At 45.0% G+C, this 16,131-nt stretch overlaps 1 protein-coding gene across 1 annotated transcript; it reads left to right on the top strand.

Annotated features, from left to right (window-relative positions):
* The first annotated feature begins 28 nt into the window (after nt 1-28).
* Nucleotides 29-7,964, top strand: amotl2a (angiomotin like 2a). Its single transcript, XM_004552844.4, has 11 exons — nt 29-250; nt 1,160-1,975; nt 2,088-2,238; nt 2,596-2,740; nt 2,832-2,912; nt 4,195-4,490; nt 4,762-4,952; nt 5,039-5,140; nt 5,230-5,390; nt 5,672-5,851; nt 6,343-7,964. Exons 2-11 carry the CDS (start codon nt 1,248-1,250, stop codon nt 6,426-6,428), a joined length of 2,121 nt encoding a protein of 706 aa, XP_004552901.1. The 5' UTR covers nt 29-250; nt 1,160-1,247; the 3' UTR covers nt 6,429-7,964.
* Nucleotides 7,965-16,131: the final 8,167 nt, after the last annotated feature.

Genomic DNA, 16,131 nt, shown 5'->3' with positions numbered 1-16,131 from the left:
CCACAGGGACTCGGAGCCTTTGCATTCCTGTCATTCCAGCCGCAGCGAACAATCAGCTCTCAGTTATTTATTAGTGCGCCTCGCAGCTCCGCTCCGCTCAGTCTGCTGCCTGCTACCCGTCAGCGCGCACACATGCGCACGGAGGAAAGGAGCTCCGCACACTTGTGGACGTTTATTTTGAACAATAAGCGCAGATCATTGATTTGAGATACGACGGCACCGCTCACTGTGCGATGAGACAAAAAAATTGGTGAGTTTAGCATTTTATCTGAATAGGTTTATCTGAACGTTTTCTGTCGGTTTGTGTGTGGACGGAGTCCACTCCGGATGGAGTTACTTACTTAACAGATTACATCTGAGTCCCGTTTTAATTCATGAGCCACACACAGATCCATCCATTTACAAAACAGTCTCATTCATGCAGGAGCTATAAAGGCACAAACCATTCAAATGTAGAGTTACCCATAAAGCTTTTGCATTTTGTGTTTTATGTGTTTATAATTCAAACTCAAATAGTAAAGAATTTAAAGACTTTTCACACTTTGTAAAAACAAAACAAGAACATTTACTTTGGCCAAATTGACCCTGTGGCGGCCGGTTCTGGTCACCAGGCCCTATGTTTCACACCCCTGACATTAATGTCTTTAAACTGATTTTTAAATAATCTTTACTGCTGCTTTTTCAGCTTGGAGGATTAGACTTGATGATGTTTTGCGTAATTCACTCTTGATCTCATGTAGCTGTGTAGCTATTTTGTGCGGTCAGGACACATTGTGGTGGTTTAATAAGGCATTCATTTTACTCTCTATCCAGATTTTCACGTTGAAAGTTAAAATGAGTTAATTGTATAAAGTAACCAGTGCATTTTAAAGCATCCATCATTCATATTCTGAAGACTTTATATGTCTTCATCATGTTTTGGGCATTATCTGATCCTGAATCACTGGAATCTTTTGAGTCTGTGCGACCGTTGAGTATTATGCTTGTGTGACTGGAGAAAGTTATGCATTGCAGCATGTGGGCCATAAAAACTGGATCTCCAGTGACATCACTATCAGGGGTATTTCCAGCTACAGCTCGTGCACACACAGCATTGTGTAACAGAAGTGTGGATAAGTTTGTGCAGTGTTGAGTCTGACCACAGTTCTTTTCCTTTCAGATGTGTGATTTGTGAAGCGCCCACGCTGCCACATCGAGGCTTGTTTTTGTTTCGTTTTTTTTTTTAAACTGTCTTTTCATTGGCTGACATGAGAACTGCCGAGGAGTCCTCTGGAACGGTCCTGCACCGTCTCATCCAGGAACAGCTCCGCTACGGAAACCTGACGGACACGCGCACGCTTCTAGCCATCCAGCAGCAGGCACTGCGTGGAGGCAGCAGCGGCGGCGGCACCGGCAGTCCCCGCTCCTCTCTGGAGAGCCTCACTCAGGAGGACACTCAATACATCCAGATGTCAACAAGGCAGGAGCCTCAAGGTCAGGAGCACCAAGGAGACAGCTTGCACTCTGAGAGCCCCGTGTGCCACCTGTACCATCTCCACAAGGAGGAACTGCCTACTTACGAGGAAGCCAAAGCCCACTCCCAGTTCCTGAACTCTCAGAAGGGGCAGGCGGAGCACAATGGACCCAGCATGGATGTAGAGGGAAGTGGAAGTGAGGCACAGTGGGATCTGAAGAGAGAGCACGCTCGCTCTCTCAGTGAGAGACTCATGCAGCTTTCTCTGGAGAGAAACCGGTCTAGGAACAGTCTGCCTATGAGTTCCTCACACAGCTACCCACAGCTCTATAATCATCACAATAATGTTTTAAATGCTGCGACACCTGACAGACAAAGGGCTCAGCCGTGTGCAGAGCAGCGAGGACCACCCCCAGACTATCCTTTCTGTGTCAGACTTCCTGGATACATGCTCAGCCACTCACAGGAATATGTGCAATACAACCAAGACCCCCATCCTCCCCTCTACACACAACAGCACAGGTAACATCCACAAACACATGCGCTATCAAAAAAAGAAGAACAGCCCCAGAGAAGTCTGCTGTTCTTTTATTTTGGCGGTCTTTTCAGCACTGTTGCTATCTCCTGTCTGCAGGTTTGTGTCTGCTCAGTCGCAGGAGACTCACAACAGCATCACAGCAGCTTCAGACTGCAACTCCCCTCAGAGCGACACATTAATGCGGGAGAACGAGCGGCTCAGGAAGGAACTGGAGGTGTACACGGAAAAGGCCACCAGGCTTCAGAAGGTGAGAGGATGGTAGTGAATGGTTCGTTGAGGTCGTGAGAAAACAAAAGTTTTTAGCTGGGGCAGGAGGTGACGGGTTTTCTCACTAATTCAGAGCATGGAATCTCTACAACGCATCTCCTTTTGTCTTTAAAAACATGTCGGCATGTGAGGAGATAAATGGCTGGCACCTGGGATCACGAGTGTTCAGTCTGGAATGTTAATTCCATTATTCATTCACGTAGTGTTAAAGAGACATTTCACAGCGGGTGGCATTCAGTAGACTAATTAGCCTCATTGATATTAACATTTGCAACATAAACCAGACAATATGCAGGAATTCCTCCCCCAGAGACTCATTTTCTCTCTTTCTTCCCAGTTGGAGTTGGAGATTCAGAGGATATCTGAGGCTTATGAGACCCTCATGAAAGGCTCTGGAAAGCGAGAAACTCTGGAGAAAACGATGAGGAATAAACTAGAGGCAGAGGTTAAGAGAATGCATGACTTCAACAGAGACCTGCGAGGTAAGTTTCCATTTTTATTTGTCTGTCTCCTGGCTTTAAACCTACTTTATGCGTATGTGCTCATTGTGGTATGCTGGTCATCTCTGTGCAGAGCAACTCGACGTGGCTAACAAGCACAGAGCGGACTGCGCCGACCCGAAGCAGCACGTCTTTGTCAAACTCTTGGAGCAAAGTGAGTCTGCATCAGTCTTTTGTTACAAACTCCTCTCACGCTGCAGTTCATCACAGATTCAATCACAATTCCCTGTGAAACACTGAACAATAGCAGGAACATAGCTGAGCAGGGATTGGTTTCCTTCTTTAGTGATGTGGTGCTGTCTACATGTTGTCACACAAATGGGTGTATCTCCCCTGTAAGTTACTTTTGGCACCTAGACTCCAGACCTTTTTTTATGCTGCAGTAAATGTGGCCTGGATTCCTGAGATGTTTTTAGGGCTTTCAGGGTGTTTGCCACTAGGAATGCCCCCCCTCCCTTTTTTTTTTTTTTTTTACTGATGTGCTCAGTTTTGCATCGCTACTAATGACCTCCCTTCTCAAGGGGAACTAATACGTCTGGGTGTCCTGGCCTAACTCTACATGACCCATGACTTGCTCATTCTCCTTATTTGGGCATTTCTTTTTCATGCCATAGCTTAATGATGATCGGCCAGTTGTGAATATTTCTTTGCTCCCTTTTAGCTCTGTGCAGAACTGAGCTGTAGAGAAATCCCTACAGCGAGGATTAGGTGGAATAACACTTATGTTGGAACATTTGGGCAGTAAATGCAGTCGTGTCAGTGTCTATGATTATCTTTCCCAAACGGTTATCTCAGCATAGCAGAGAAAAGCAGTACAATAGTGGGATGTGTAGTTTATATGTTTGTGTTATGAGAACCACATGAAATATATTTTGAGCTGCTTGTTTACTTCACGTCCTCAGAGGCATTCCAGAGCTTTTACCAGTACAAGGCTATGCCTGTGTGCGTAAGTGGATAAGAGGAAGTCTGCATTCTCTCCACAGGCATGCACTCATGTTGTGTAATCAGCCCCCTTTTAAAGAGGCACATCAGTTAAACTTTCTAAAAGGGCTCATTGAAATGCAGACTAGCTTTCAAAGATTCAATGAGAAATATTGTTTTTACTGATCCCATGTTTACGAGGGCAATAAACTTAGCAAAAAATGAGGTGTCAAATGTTTTGATGTTGAACCACATGCCTTTATGTCTGTTGTTGGGTCACATTCCTTAGAAAATGCACTGAAATGCTCCCGGACTGAAGGCTTCACTGACCCCAGCGAAGGCCATGGGAGCTTCTCTTTAGAGGAGACCAATTTTACTCTTTTTTTTTTTTTCCAGTGATATAGTTTTATAGGCTTAAAAAATCAAACAAAAGCCAGGAAGAATCTCAAAAGATTTATTTTTAAGTTGTTAAGAGCCTCGTCACCTTCATTAACCTGTTGTTTCCTGTATTGCAGATGAAGAGCAGCAGCGGGAGCGCGAATGTCTGGAGAAGCAGATTCAGCACCTGCGAGTGTCCAGGGAGGAGTGCCAGCGGAAACGGGAGCTGATGGAGCAGGCTCTGGCCTCGGCGCAGACTCGCAACCGTCAGCTGGAAGAAGAACTTCAGAGGAAGAGGGCGTACGTGAAGAAAGTGGAGAGGCTGCAGAGTGCGCTGGCCCAGCTGCAGGCCGCCTGTGAGAAGCGGGAAGAGCTGGAGCTCCGGCTACGCACGAGGTTGGAGCAGGAGCTAAAAAGCCTCAGGGCACAACAGGTGAGGAAAACAAGCCCCCCCCCCCCCCCCCCCCCCCCCCCAATGGTTCAGTTAGCAGATTTTAACAATGTGAACATGTCCAAGCGGCTTATCCTATAGAAACACTTGGCTGGCTCACAGGGTGAAAGGGACCAGCATTAGTCTGCTAGAGGATTCCTGCGTAGTTAAAGTAGTAAAAGTGGATTGAGGGATAAACACATTTTCAGAGAGTCAGATTTAGAGCATTTTGTTTCCTTGGGTGTTAAACGATCTATTCTGTCTACCGTTTCAGTCCCAGAACCAGAGCACTGATTCCACAGCTTCAGAGCCGAGCTCGTCCAGGTTGCAGCAGCATCTGAGGGAGAAGGAGGAGCGTATCCTTGCCCTGGAGGCAGATATCACCAAGTGGGAGCAAAAGTACCTGGAGGAGAGCACCATGAGGCAGTTTGCAATGGATGCAGCAGCCACAGCTGCAGCACAGAGGTACAAACAAATCTGTCAAAATGGAGTGAAGATTCAAAACGTAAAAATTGCGGGATTATTTAGAAAACCGTATATTTTATTTTCAGAGATACAACTATCATCAATCACTCCCCGCGGCACTCTCCGGACAGTAGTTTTAATGAAGACCTGCCGTTGTCCCATCACAGACGTCAGGAGATGGAGAACAGGTGATCATCTTTTCATCCATACTTCATTGTTTCCTTCTGCCTGCTCTGTGGTGTTTTTTCTAAACTCACGATGTTCTCCGTGCGTTCAGGATCCGCGCTCTTCACGCTCAGCTCCTGGAGAAGGACGCGGTGATCAAAGTCCTCCAGCAGCGCTCCAGGTTGGAGCAGAGCAAGCCTGAGAAACAGGGGCTTCGTTCGGCCAGATCCGTCCCCTCCATCAACATAGCGACCGGCGGCATGGAGAACGAAGGTGAGCTTCTTCCCTTACTATTCGTGCCGAGCTGAGGAATCTGGAATCTTTAATTACACACGCTATCCTGTGACAACTGCCAGACAGAATGCGCACACCCTGAAAAAGACAAAAACAAGTAGGACACAGCCCTGTTTTTAAACTGGAATGCATATCATCTCTCACTCCAGAATAGCCCCATCCAGAATAGTCATGGGAAGAGCTCTGCGCGGCAGATGTTCAGGAGCGCGTAAATGTGGATGTAGGCGGGTAATTAAGCAGTTTCTTCTCTTTGTCTGCAGGAAAGAGCCTCTCAGATGACCAGACAGGTTCAGCTGTGCTGCAGCCCAAGCTGCTTGCTGCTGCTAAGGTCCTGAGCCGAGACTGCAGCACGCAGAGCGACGAGGCCTCACAGGAGCCTGAGGCCACAGCAGAGCACGGCAAGCTCAAGATGTGTGAAGCAAGCTCAGCGGCTACACCTGGTGGGTTTTTCGAAGTGCTTAAGGCCCAGTCAGCTCCTCACAGCTCATTTTAAGAATGTGTCATTGAATTAAATAGAAAAATCACTCCGACAAGTAGCTTTACATTGTTTCCTCCAGTCAAATCAGCAAACATGAATATTACAGCTGAAACACTCGGATCAAAAAAGATCCACAGAGGCCTCTGGCCACGCTGCGTTTCTACCATAATATGGTTGAGAGAAAATAGTTCCTCCAGGAACCACGTGGTAACTGGGTCATGATTTCTAGAAAAAAAAGATGTTGCTACTTAGTTTTCACATCAGGTTTTTGGTGCTTTCAGCACCGCAGGGCAAGTGCAGACCTCTTCACAGAGGATATTTCCAAAAACGAGCAACTCCAAAACAATCTGGACGTATAAATAACAAATATTTATCTAAACGAATGACACGTGCATCGGCAGTTTGCCTTCCAGTGTTGTTTTTTCTAATCTATAAATTCTGTCCTGCCTGTAGAAACCTCGGAGGAGCCAAAGCTTCCGCCGAAGATGCTAAGGAGCCTCAACAGCTTGGGCGCAGACGTGGTGGAAATCCTCATTTGAGCGCTCGCTGCGGCTCGTATGACTGACAGCAGCTCTGACACAGACTCTTGGCTGAGACTTTAAAGGGCTTCCTCGACGTCTGGCTTAAATCAACATGTGTGTGCTGAGATTTCCTTCTGCTGTTTCTGCACAACTCATAAACGGGCAGTTGGGATTCGTTCACGGTACCTGGACAGTATTTCAGCGTGACAGGAACTGGGCTGCTGACTGTGCATATATTGTGCATGTTTCTCTTTTTATTTTTTAATTATGTATTGTATTTATACATGTAAATGCTGCTCATAATTGATGTGATTTTTGTTTGTCCTAAATGTGCACCACTTTCTTTTTCTAATTATATACACATGACTCACTTCTTGGTTTTGTTTTCCAGTAGCATCCCTGTTACCATGCCCTCTGAAAGTAATGGGAATATTTATAAAATGACTCAGAATTTAACAGAGCTAAATTAACAGTTGCCCTCCTCTTTAAAATACATTCGGAGGCCTTGCTCGCAGCTCAGAGGGGGATTTGGAAACATTTTTTTGAATGCGAAGCCTGCAAAATGCCTGCTCGGTTCTCTCTTTAAAAAGCCTGTGAGGATTGACGCCGTTTCTCTGGGGTCCGGTTTTCCAGATCCCCGGCTAATGTTTGGGGCCTCAGAAGGTGGCTACCCAGCGTTTCGCTCCCCTCCCATGCCACAGCAGAGCTAATCTTCTCACATTCCTCGCTGAGGGAATGCTCCCGTTAAAGAAAAAGGCTATCTAAAGTCTGACCCTTCGCCCTTGTTAAAATGGCAGGCATTCTCCACATGACTCCTTTTCTGGGGTGGTTATTTCTTCTGAGTCGTGGTAGCTGGATCTACCACGAACGTCGAAACGGTCAACTATAATTGGCCCACATTTGCTACTCCATCGCTGTTATTTTCAGCTGTTTTTCAAGTATCTCACATTTCTGGGTAGACTATACTGTAAGCCTAATATGGACTCTTCTATTTATTTCTCCCTGCGTGATGTAGGATCACTGAACACTGATGAATGTACACTTCTGTTTTCAATGAATGTGTTTTCTATTTAACTGGAATGTGCCACACTCCATGGGGAAAGGACATTAAAACTCATCATCAGTGGATTTCTGAAGAAGCCAATAAGCTTATCCAGTTTTTAAATATTAGCGTGTGAAACCTCACGTTTACCCGATATTCTCCTTCATCCTCCATCACAGTGCATTTGCTGGTCAGTGCAGTGTGTCAGAGTTACTGCCCTTTGCTTATTCTGCAACATGTTTACACAAATGGCTGTTTGAAGTGAGAGAAGTTAATATATTTTGTAATTATTATTTTTTTCATATCTACTTTAAATGGTCTTGTTTCCTGGTGCCAAAGATGGACTCTATCTTTAAGTTATAGTTGATGATGAATACAAAAGGTTGTGTTAAGTTGCCTCGCTTCAGCTGGTTGACCCAACGTGATGTTGCTGTGAACTTTTGTAAAGGAAACATTTGTATGTATGCCTTAACATTTCACAATAATAAAGTTTTAATATATTCCTGATAAAAGGCTCTCTGTTCTCTTCACCGAAGTAAAGCCGTAGATGTCACCCGCTGGTTTGTAAACATTTTAAATCTGAAATTTTGGTGCTTTTGCCAGCTTTTTTGGAACCACAAGTGACCATATTTGGACAATTAGAAGGATTTACTTCACCCGCTAACATCAGCTAGCTAGGTTTACTGAATCCAAATAGGGTGCACCAACGGTTCCTCATTAGTTCAAAGATAAAAAGTTTAAAAATCACCTCTTGCAGTTGTTATGAAGGCAGATATCAGCTATAGAAGCAACCATTTATATCAGGCTGTAAAGACGGTGACCTCGCCTTCTTCTTTTAGCTGCCCCCTTTAGGATCGCAACAGTGGATCATCTGCCTCCATCCCTAGCAACCCCCTTTGTCACACCAACCGTCTGCCTGTCCTCCTTCACTACGTCCATGAGTCTCCTCTATTTTCTTCATGCCTGGCATCTCCATCTTCAGCGTCCTTTGTCCAGTATATCCAATATCTCTCCTCTGCAGAAGTCCAAACCATCTTAGCCTCTCTAACTTCATATCCACACTTGAACTGCTCCTCTGACATACTCATTTCTAGTCACTCCCAGTGAAAATCTTAACATCTTCAGCTCAGACACTTCCAGAGTGGCCTCATTTCTTTTTGTCGCTGTGACCCTTTCCAAACATCTCAGTGACCTCAGAAATCTTCGAGTTTGAAAAATTCAGCCAAAATCCTCTATCCTCTGTCCACTTGAGGCTGATCCCCAAAGTGACAAAAATCTACTAGTTTTGTAGTTTTGGTCTCTTTAGATATACTGGATTTAGGGGATGACCAGGCTGTTGGGGTTAAACATTTGTACTTACTGTTTGACTCCAAGTTTTCTTTAAAATGTCTCTCCTCAGTCATCAGTCATCCTTCCAATAAATCTACACCAACTGAGCCAAGATTTTCTCTATTCTTCTGTGACTTCTATGACTGCTCAGCTGTGGTTGGTCTTCTTCAAGCAGAGACACAATATGATGTACAAAAACTCTGCAAGTAACAAAATGTACCGTATTAGTTTCACAGCAATCTTTTTCTATCTTGCTGTTAAGATAAAGGCATCTTGCATGACAAATACCAGAAGCTGTACCTCAAATCCTAAGAAAATTAAGTTCTTGAGGATTTTAGATTTCATCTCACACAAAGTGATTCTCCAAACCTGCCCAGCAGGAACTAATCCACACGAATTCTCAGAAAATAAGAGAACCTGTAATGTTACTCAAGTTAAATGGAAATACAAATTTAACCTCAAATAATCAGATCAAATGCCAAGTAATTGATTGTATTTTGATGTGGATGTGCTTTCTTATATATTCTCAAGATGTGCAGGGACATGTAGGAATTCCTCGGTAAACTTTTAATTTTAATGTAAATATTTTTGTCTTCCTTGTTCCCCCTTGCTGAGGTTGGAATTTCATTCCTCGGATGCCAGACATTTTCCTCTCGCTGCCTTTACTTGTCATAGGCGAGTGCCACTTTTCTCAGGCGGGGAAAAGCTGCAGTAATAAATCGCCATGTGTTGAGTACCATTTTCAGCTTTGGCACCATGCGGTCTGTGATTTCCCATTATTTTGGTCCTATCTGTGCAAATGCAGATCACATTTCCTGACTCGTATGTCAGTAACTGTGAGTGAGGTGAGGCTCAGCTGAGGGGAAAGGTTAGGATTACGTGAGCACTAAGTTTGAACAGCATCATAGTGGGAAATTTAGCTGAAAAGTCATCCTCATCCAGTCTGCATGGAGAAAGGTTAAACCTTCATGTATGCATTCCACATACATGCGGACTGGAGCATAACTTACAAAGACTGTTGTCAGGTTATCGCCGTGATTTCACCACTGTGACTCCTGCCAACTGTGCGCGTGATTCAATCAGAGTGGATCAAGAACAGATGTCAATGTTCTGAATTTCGACTTTGTTTGTTTTTCATGGTATGAAAGTGCAGACTCCACATAATTCACGCTTCATCTACAGTCAGAAAAATGTTAAAGTCAAGCGCCATTTGAAGCAATGCGAGATACAATCGAAGTGTGTGTGAGGAATGAAGGGGACAGTTGGTAACAAATCATTTGTCCTCCTTTCCTTTTGAGCACATTTTGTACTAAAGGCATGTGTGAAATATTTGGAAAAATAACTGTGGGGCTCTGTGTTTTGCCTTGATTTCCATGGAGATTCCAAAACTTCCTGCCTACAGCAGCCATGGAATGTGCCCCCGCCCCCTCAGCGTTTCCACATAAATCAGGGCACTGACTTCTAATTTTAGGGATGTTAGAGAGACGATGCAAATCTCTCAGAGGAGGCCACTGGAAGCAAATTTTTCGGCCTGAGTCCACTGCAACATTATTTGCTGAACTGCTCGACTTAATTCAATTAAGCTTTATTTATAAAAAGTCCGTTTACAATAACAGTCACCTCTATGTAGTACGGTAAAGACTCAACAACATTAGATCAAATGAGCACCACTTGGTGATGGTGGAGACGAAGAACTCCAGCAGAAGACGCATCCAGCAGGGAGGAGCTGACATCTTAGAGAAAAGGAGCTTACTCTGCTCTCCTACTTCAACCCAACGTCTGTTGTGTGGTGTTAGTTCAGCAAGTATTACACACACACGCAGGTAGGAACAGAGGATTACCGGAGTTGACTCCTTTCTTTATTTTTCTTTTTTTCTTCTCCAAAACCACAACCAGAACAACATACTCACTAGCGCCCTCTAGCGCTTCTGGTAAATGCATCTACAGAACAAATGCAATAGTATGTGTGGACACAACATCTCCCCCTTTGAACAAGGACTTCTTATGTGAACCTGACTTCATCATTCTGATGTATGTCACCTAATACACTTTTAACATATTTCACATTACTCAGTAACATTCACTTTCCCATGACAAAGTCTTGGGTCCAGCAAGGTGGGTTCCTCATCCTGGTGGGCCTAAGCCTACTATCAGACTCAGAGTTAGATGCTAGATCAGTTCCTGGTTTATGACAGTCCATTGTTGTGTCAGAATCAGTACCTGCGTTCAGCTCTCACAGAGCCGATAAGTGTGAGGCGTTCCAGGTCCGTCCATCATCCAGCAAATAAGTGTTTGGTCCTTTCCTTGTCATGACAGTCCTTGGTTTGGAAAACTTTAACTCGCCTTTCTTTACCTTCCACGGCTTCCTAACCCGTACCTTGTCACCAGGCTGAAAGTTGGATGGTTTGGCGTGTCTGCGAGCATCAGTGTATTCTTTCATTTTCATTTGCTTATTCTTAACTCTTTCGCACATGGTATGCCTCTCTGTCTGAGGAACAGGCATATCCATTACCTGTAACTTTGTTCTCATTCGTCGTCCATGGAGCAGTTCTGAAGGGGAAACTCCAGTTGTTGAATGAGGGGTTGCTCTGTAGTCCATCAGGTAAGTTCTCAGGAACGATTTCCAGGGTTGTCCTTGAATCGAGGCAGTCTGTAGGCAGTCTTTAATGCATCTATTGAATCTCTCAACTTCCCCATTAGCTCTTGGGTAATACACTGAGGATCTCAGGTGTTGGATTCCCCTGCTTTTCAGGAAGTCAGTGAACTCAGCAGAGAGAAATTGAGAGCCATTGTCACTTATCAGTGTCTTTGGATTCCCTTCACGAGAGAAAACTACAGAAAGGAATTGAATGATAGTAGCTGCATCAGCTCGGGGAGCAAAAGCTACTTCAGGCCACTTGCTAAAGTAGTCTACCAATGTGATGGCAAATCTACAGTCAGAAGGGGCTATTTCAAAAGGGCCTATGATGTCCACAGACACCTTTTCCCAAGCAGCAGCTGGTAAAGGAATGGGTTGGAGTGGAGCATCATGGGTGACAGCGGACTTGTCATTCTGTCTGCACGTTGCACAGTTCTTTATCAGTGTCTCTATATGACAATCCATTTTGGGCCACCAGTACATTTCCCTCAGGCGTTGTTTGGTACGTACAATGCCTTGGTGAGTTTCATGAGCTATATCAGTGAGTTTTTTCTGCAACGACTCAGGCACTAGCAATCGATGTGTACCTCTGATGATGCACTCGTTCAAGACCGCGAGTTCATGGCGGATTGGGAAGTACGGCTGTAAGTCAGGATCCAGTGACGTCTTCCTAGCAGGCCAGCCTTTCTGTATCTGCACACGGAGCTTTGTGAACACTGGACAGTCTTTGCACCCTGACTGGAAGTCATCCTCAGACACAGCACTCAGATCAGTGAGGATGGCTGCAACTGACTCCACATCCTCTGCACATGCCATGTCTGTCTCGGAAAGTGGAAGCCTAGAAAGACAATCAGCAACATGGTTCAGTGACCCAGTTCTATATTCCACTTCATAATCAAACTCCAACAGGCGAGCTGACCATCTGGCTATGCGTAGACCAGCTCTGTTATTGCCCTTAGTAGTCAGCAGTGTTGTAAGTGCTTGGTGATCTGTTCGTAGGAGGAATTTTCTGCCCCAGAGCCATGTGCGCCATTTTTCAGCAGCCCAGACGCAAGCTAGAGCTTCCTTCTCAACGATTGAGTATTTCCTCTCTGCATCAGACAAGCTGCGAGATGCAAATGCAACAGTATGTTCTGCATCATTACCGTCAAGTTGAGTCAAAACAGCACCTACACCGTAGTCTGAGGCATCTGTTGAGACTATGGTTGGCTTACTGGGGTCGAACATCACCAGGGCAGGGCTGTGCACGATTAACCGCTTGACTTGATCAAACGCTGCTTGAGCTGCTTCGTTCCAGTGGAATGAACAGTCCTTACGCAGAAGAGCTCTCATAGGTTCAACAACAGTCGCGTAATTTGGCACAAACTTGCTGTACCATGCACTCAAGCCAAGAAATGAGCGCAGGGTTGCAGGATCAGTAGGGGGCGGAGCATGCAGGATGGCAGTGACATGAGAGTCATCTGGCAGCAGACCTTCTGGACCGATCTTTTGACCCCAAAAAGCTCAGAGTAGTTTGACGGAGTTGACATTTGTCAACATTGAGTTTCAGTCCTGCATTGTTGATTCTGTGTAACACAGCACGCAAGTTGGCCTCATGTTCAGCTTCTGACGTTCCGTATATGATGACATCATCAAGGTAGCATTGCACCCCTTTCTGGCCGCGTAGGATTTGTGTCATCATCTTTTGGAAGGCTGCAGGTGCTGAACTCAACCCATAGGGAACTCTGCAGTACTGGTACAGTCCTTCATGTGTAATGAAAGCAGCCCTCTACTCTCTTCATGTAGTTTCAGCTGATGGTAGGCGGATTTTAGATCCAGGGTGGAGAACATGACAGCCCCACGCAGCTCAGACAGTATGTCCTCTATCAGTGGCAAGGGATGACTGTCAGCGACCACCGCTTTGTTAGGTTCTCTCAAATCAACGCACATGCGTATGCCACCAGTCTTCCTTCTAGTGACTACAATCGGGGAGACCCATTCAGATGCATCAATTTTCTCTATGATGCCATGTTCCTCAAGGTTCTTGAGTTCTGCGGAAACAGCATCACGGACTGACAGGGGTAAGCGTCGAAGTTTCTGCTGTATTGGCTTCACTTCAGGTCGCACCTTCACTTTATGTACAAAGTCCTTTGCACATCCGAATGCAACTGGAGACTCACATTCCTGTTTACATTGAGTGGGCAGAGCCGAGGTTTGCTGGAGTGCAGCACAGACCTTGGGACTGTCAAGAACTAATTGTCCCCCTTTTATGTGTAGCTGGAGGGCAGTCACCAAGTCCATTCCCAGTATGGGTGTTCCTGTTCTCACAATGTAGAGATCTGTGGAGGCACTCTTGCCATTGTAAGTAATGTCAGCTCTAAGACACCCTAATACATCCAGTTTCTCTTTTGAATATGTAATAAGCTGAACAGCTGGATTACTTAACTTAACTGAGCCAAAATTTGTGCTGTAAACATGTTCAGGCAGTATGGAAACACCAGACCCTGTGTCTACTAGTAGCTTAACAGTGCATGCCTGTGCAGTATTTGGTACAGTGACAGCAACAGTGCACATCAATTTAGCCGGATCACCACTGACACAATTGTCAACAGTTAAAACACACATTTCAGGAACAGTCACTTCATTAACAAGCTTATGAGAAGATTTACACACTCTCGAAAAATGTCAGATTTTCCCACACGTATTACATTTGCAGTCTTTTGCGGGGCAGGATTTATCATTGGCTTTGTGATCAGCTGAACCACAACGGTAGCACGTCGGAGCTGTATCCGTTTTTTTAGCTGCTTTGTATTTTGGCTTGCGCATCTTCTTTTGTACTTGAACAGCGGCAACAGGCTTTGTTTCACCGACAGCAATGGCCTTTGCATCAGCTATTGCAGCCTCTGTACGCCTAGCAATTTCCAAAGCTCGATCGAGCGTCAAATCCTCCTCCATTAGCAGTCTTTCACGTATACGAGCATTATTTGTCTTCTCTACAAGTTGATCCCGCAACATTTCATTCTCCATAGCCCCGAACTTACATTGTTTCACGAGCTCACGCAGTGCTGCAACGTAGTGATCTGTAGACTCACCGACAGCTTGGGCTCGTTGCCTGAAACGGTATCTCTCGGCGACAACATTGACTTTAGGATGAAAGTACGTTTCCAAAGCCTTTACGGATCCCTCGTAATCATCCGTAGCGAGTGGTAAGGCGCTGTAGATTCGTTGTCCCTCCGTTCCCAAGCAGTGAATGAGCAGGGCCCTCTTCCTCTCCGTAGCAAAGTCATTACCCCCGATCGCCAGCAAGTAGTTATCGAACAACTTTTTCCACGCAGCAAATGGAATTTTCGGTTCGCCCGGGCAATCCAGGAACACAGCCGGGGGTTGCAAAGAGAGCAGAGCCATAACTTAATCACCACTACTCTCGTCGCCACTTGTTGTGTGGTGTTAGTTCAGCAAGTATTACACACACACGCAGGTAGGAACAGAGGATTACCGGAGTTGACTCCTTTCTTTATTTTTCTTTTTTTCTTCTCCAAAACCACAACCAGAACAACATACTCACTAGCGCCCTCTAGCGCTTCTGGTAAATGCATCTACAGAACAAATGCAATAGTATGTGTGGACACAACAACGTCACAGCAAAGCTCTGTCGATTTCAGCGGAGCATTGTTTGGGTGACATGTCACTCTCTGTCACGTTCTCATGAGGATGATGTCTTTTTATCTTGCTAAAGTGTTTTGTCTTGGTTTTTTTTTAAGACAAAAGTCCAAGTCATCATTATCAGCTTCTGCAGCGTTTTATCAGCACTGTTCATGTGCAGCATGTCTTTAAGCTCCATCCATCTATTTTCTTCTTCTTACCCAATGGGCTGGGGCCTAGAGTGAGAGGGGGGTACACCCTAGACAGGCCACCAGTCGATGGTAGGACCAACATAGAGAGACAGACAACCATTCACACTTACATTTGTGCCATTAATCATTTTATAATCTCCAATTAACCTAAGCCTATGTATATCCTTGGATAGTGGGAGGAAGCTGGAGCACCTGTAGAGAACCCATGCAGACACGGGAGAACGTGCAAACTCTCTGGCCAGATGGTGACTTTGAATCCAGTTCAAACTTCAACTCCACTTTGCCCATCGGGGACCCTCAACATGAACATCTGAACATGATCCTTCATCTGCTCTATGTTGATGTGTATATATTAGCCTAACTATATCTCTGTAGCTAGCCACCAGCTACCACATCATTAAATGTTAACATCTGGCTAATGTAAGTAACTTTCTGCTAAACCTTACAAATCCTTTTTTTTCATGGATGCCTGGACATGAAACTTTACTGTAACATCTGGGAGAACAGCCAAACTGAGTTGAAAGAATCTGGAGCTTTGTGAGCTCTCTGTGGTGCCTCAGTGTTTGATTGAGTTCAGACATAATGACTTGTTTAATTAATTGAGTTGTGAGATAATGAAGCTGCCATGTTTAAAGGGGTTCTTGGGGAGAGTATACTTCATTAACCACGGAGAACCTCTCTTTGGTGCTTTAGCTGGTTGCTGTCTGGGTCTGCTAGTGGTTTCCAGTGAATCAACTGTGCTGCACAATCCAGAAAGGCCGATTCATTGTAGGGAAGGAATTATTAGATGAGTCAAAACACACTGTGTCTGTAGCAACACGGAGAGACGTGCTGCAGAGGACAACCTTCATGCCAGAGAAAAACCAAAAAACCAAAAAA

The sequence above is a fragment of the Maylandia zebra genome, linkage group LG23 (assembly GCF_041146795.1).
Source record: "Maylandia zebra isolate NMK-2024a linkage group LG23, Mzebra_GT3a, whole genome shotgun sequence".
NCBI lineage: Eukaryota > Metazoa > Chordata > Actinopteri > Cichliformes > Cichlidae > Maylandia > Maylandia zebra.
The sequence above is the reverse complement of the archived record's forward strand: the minus strand, read 5'-3'. Positions and strand labels throughout refer to the sequence as shown.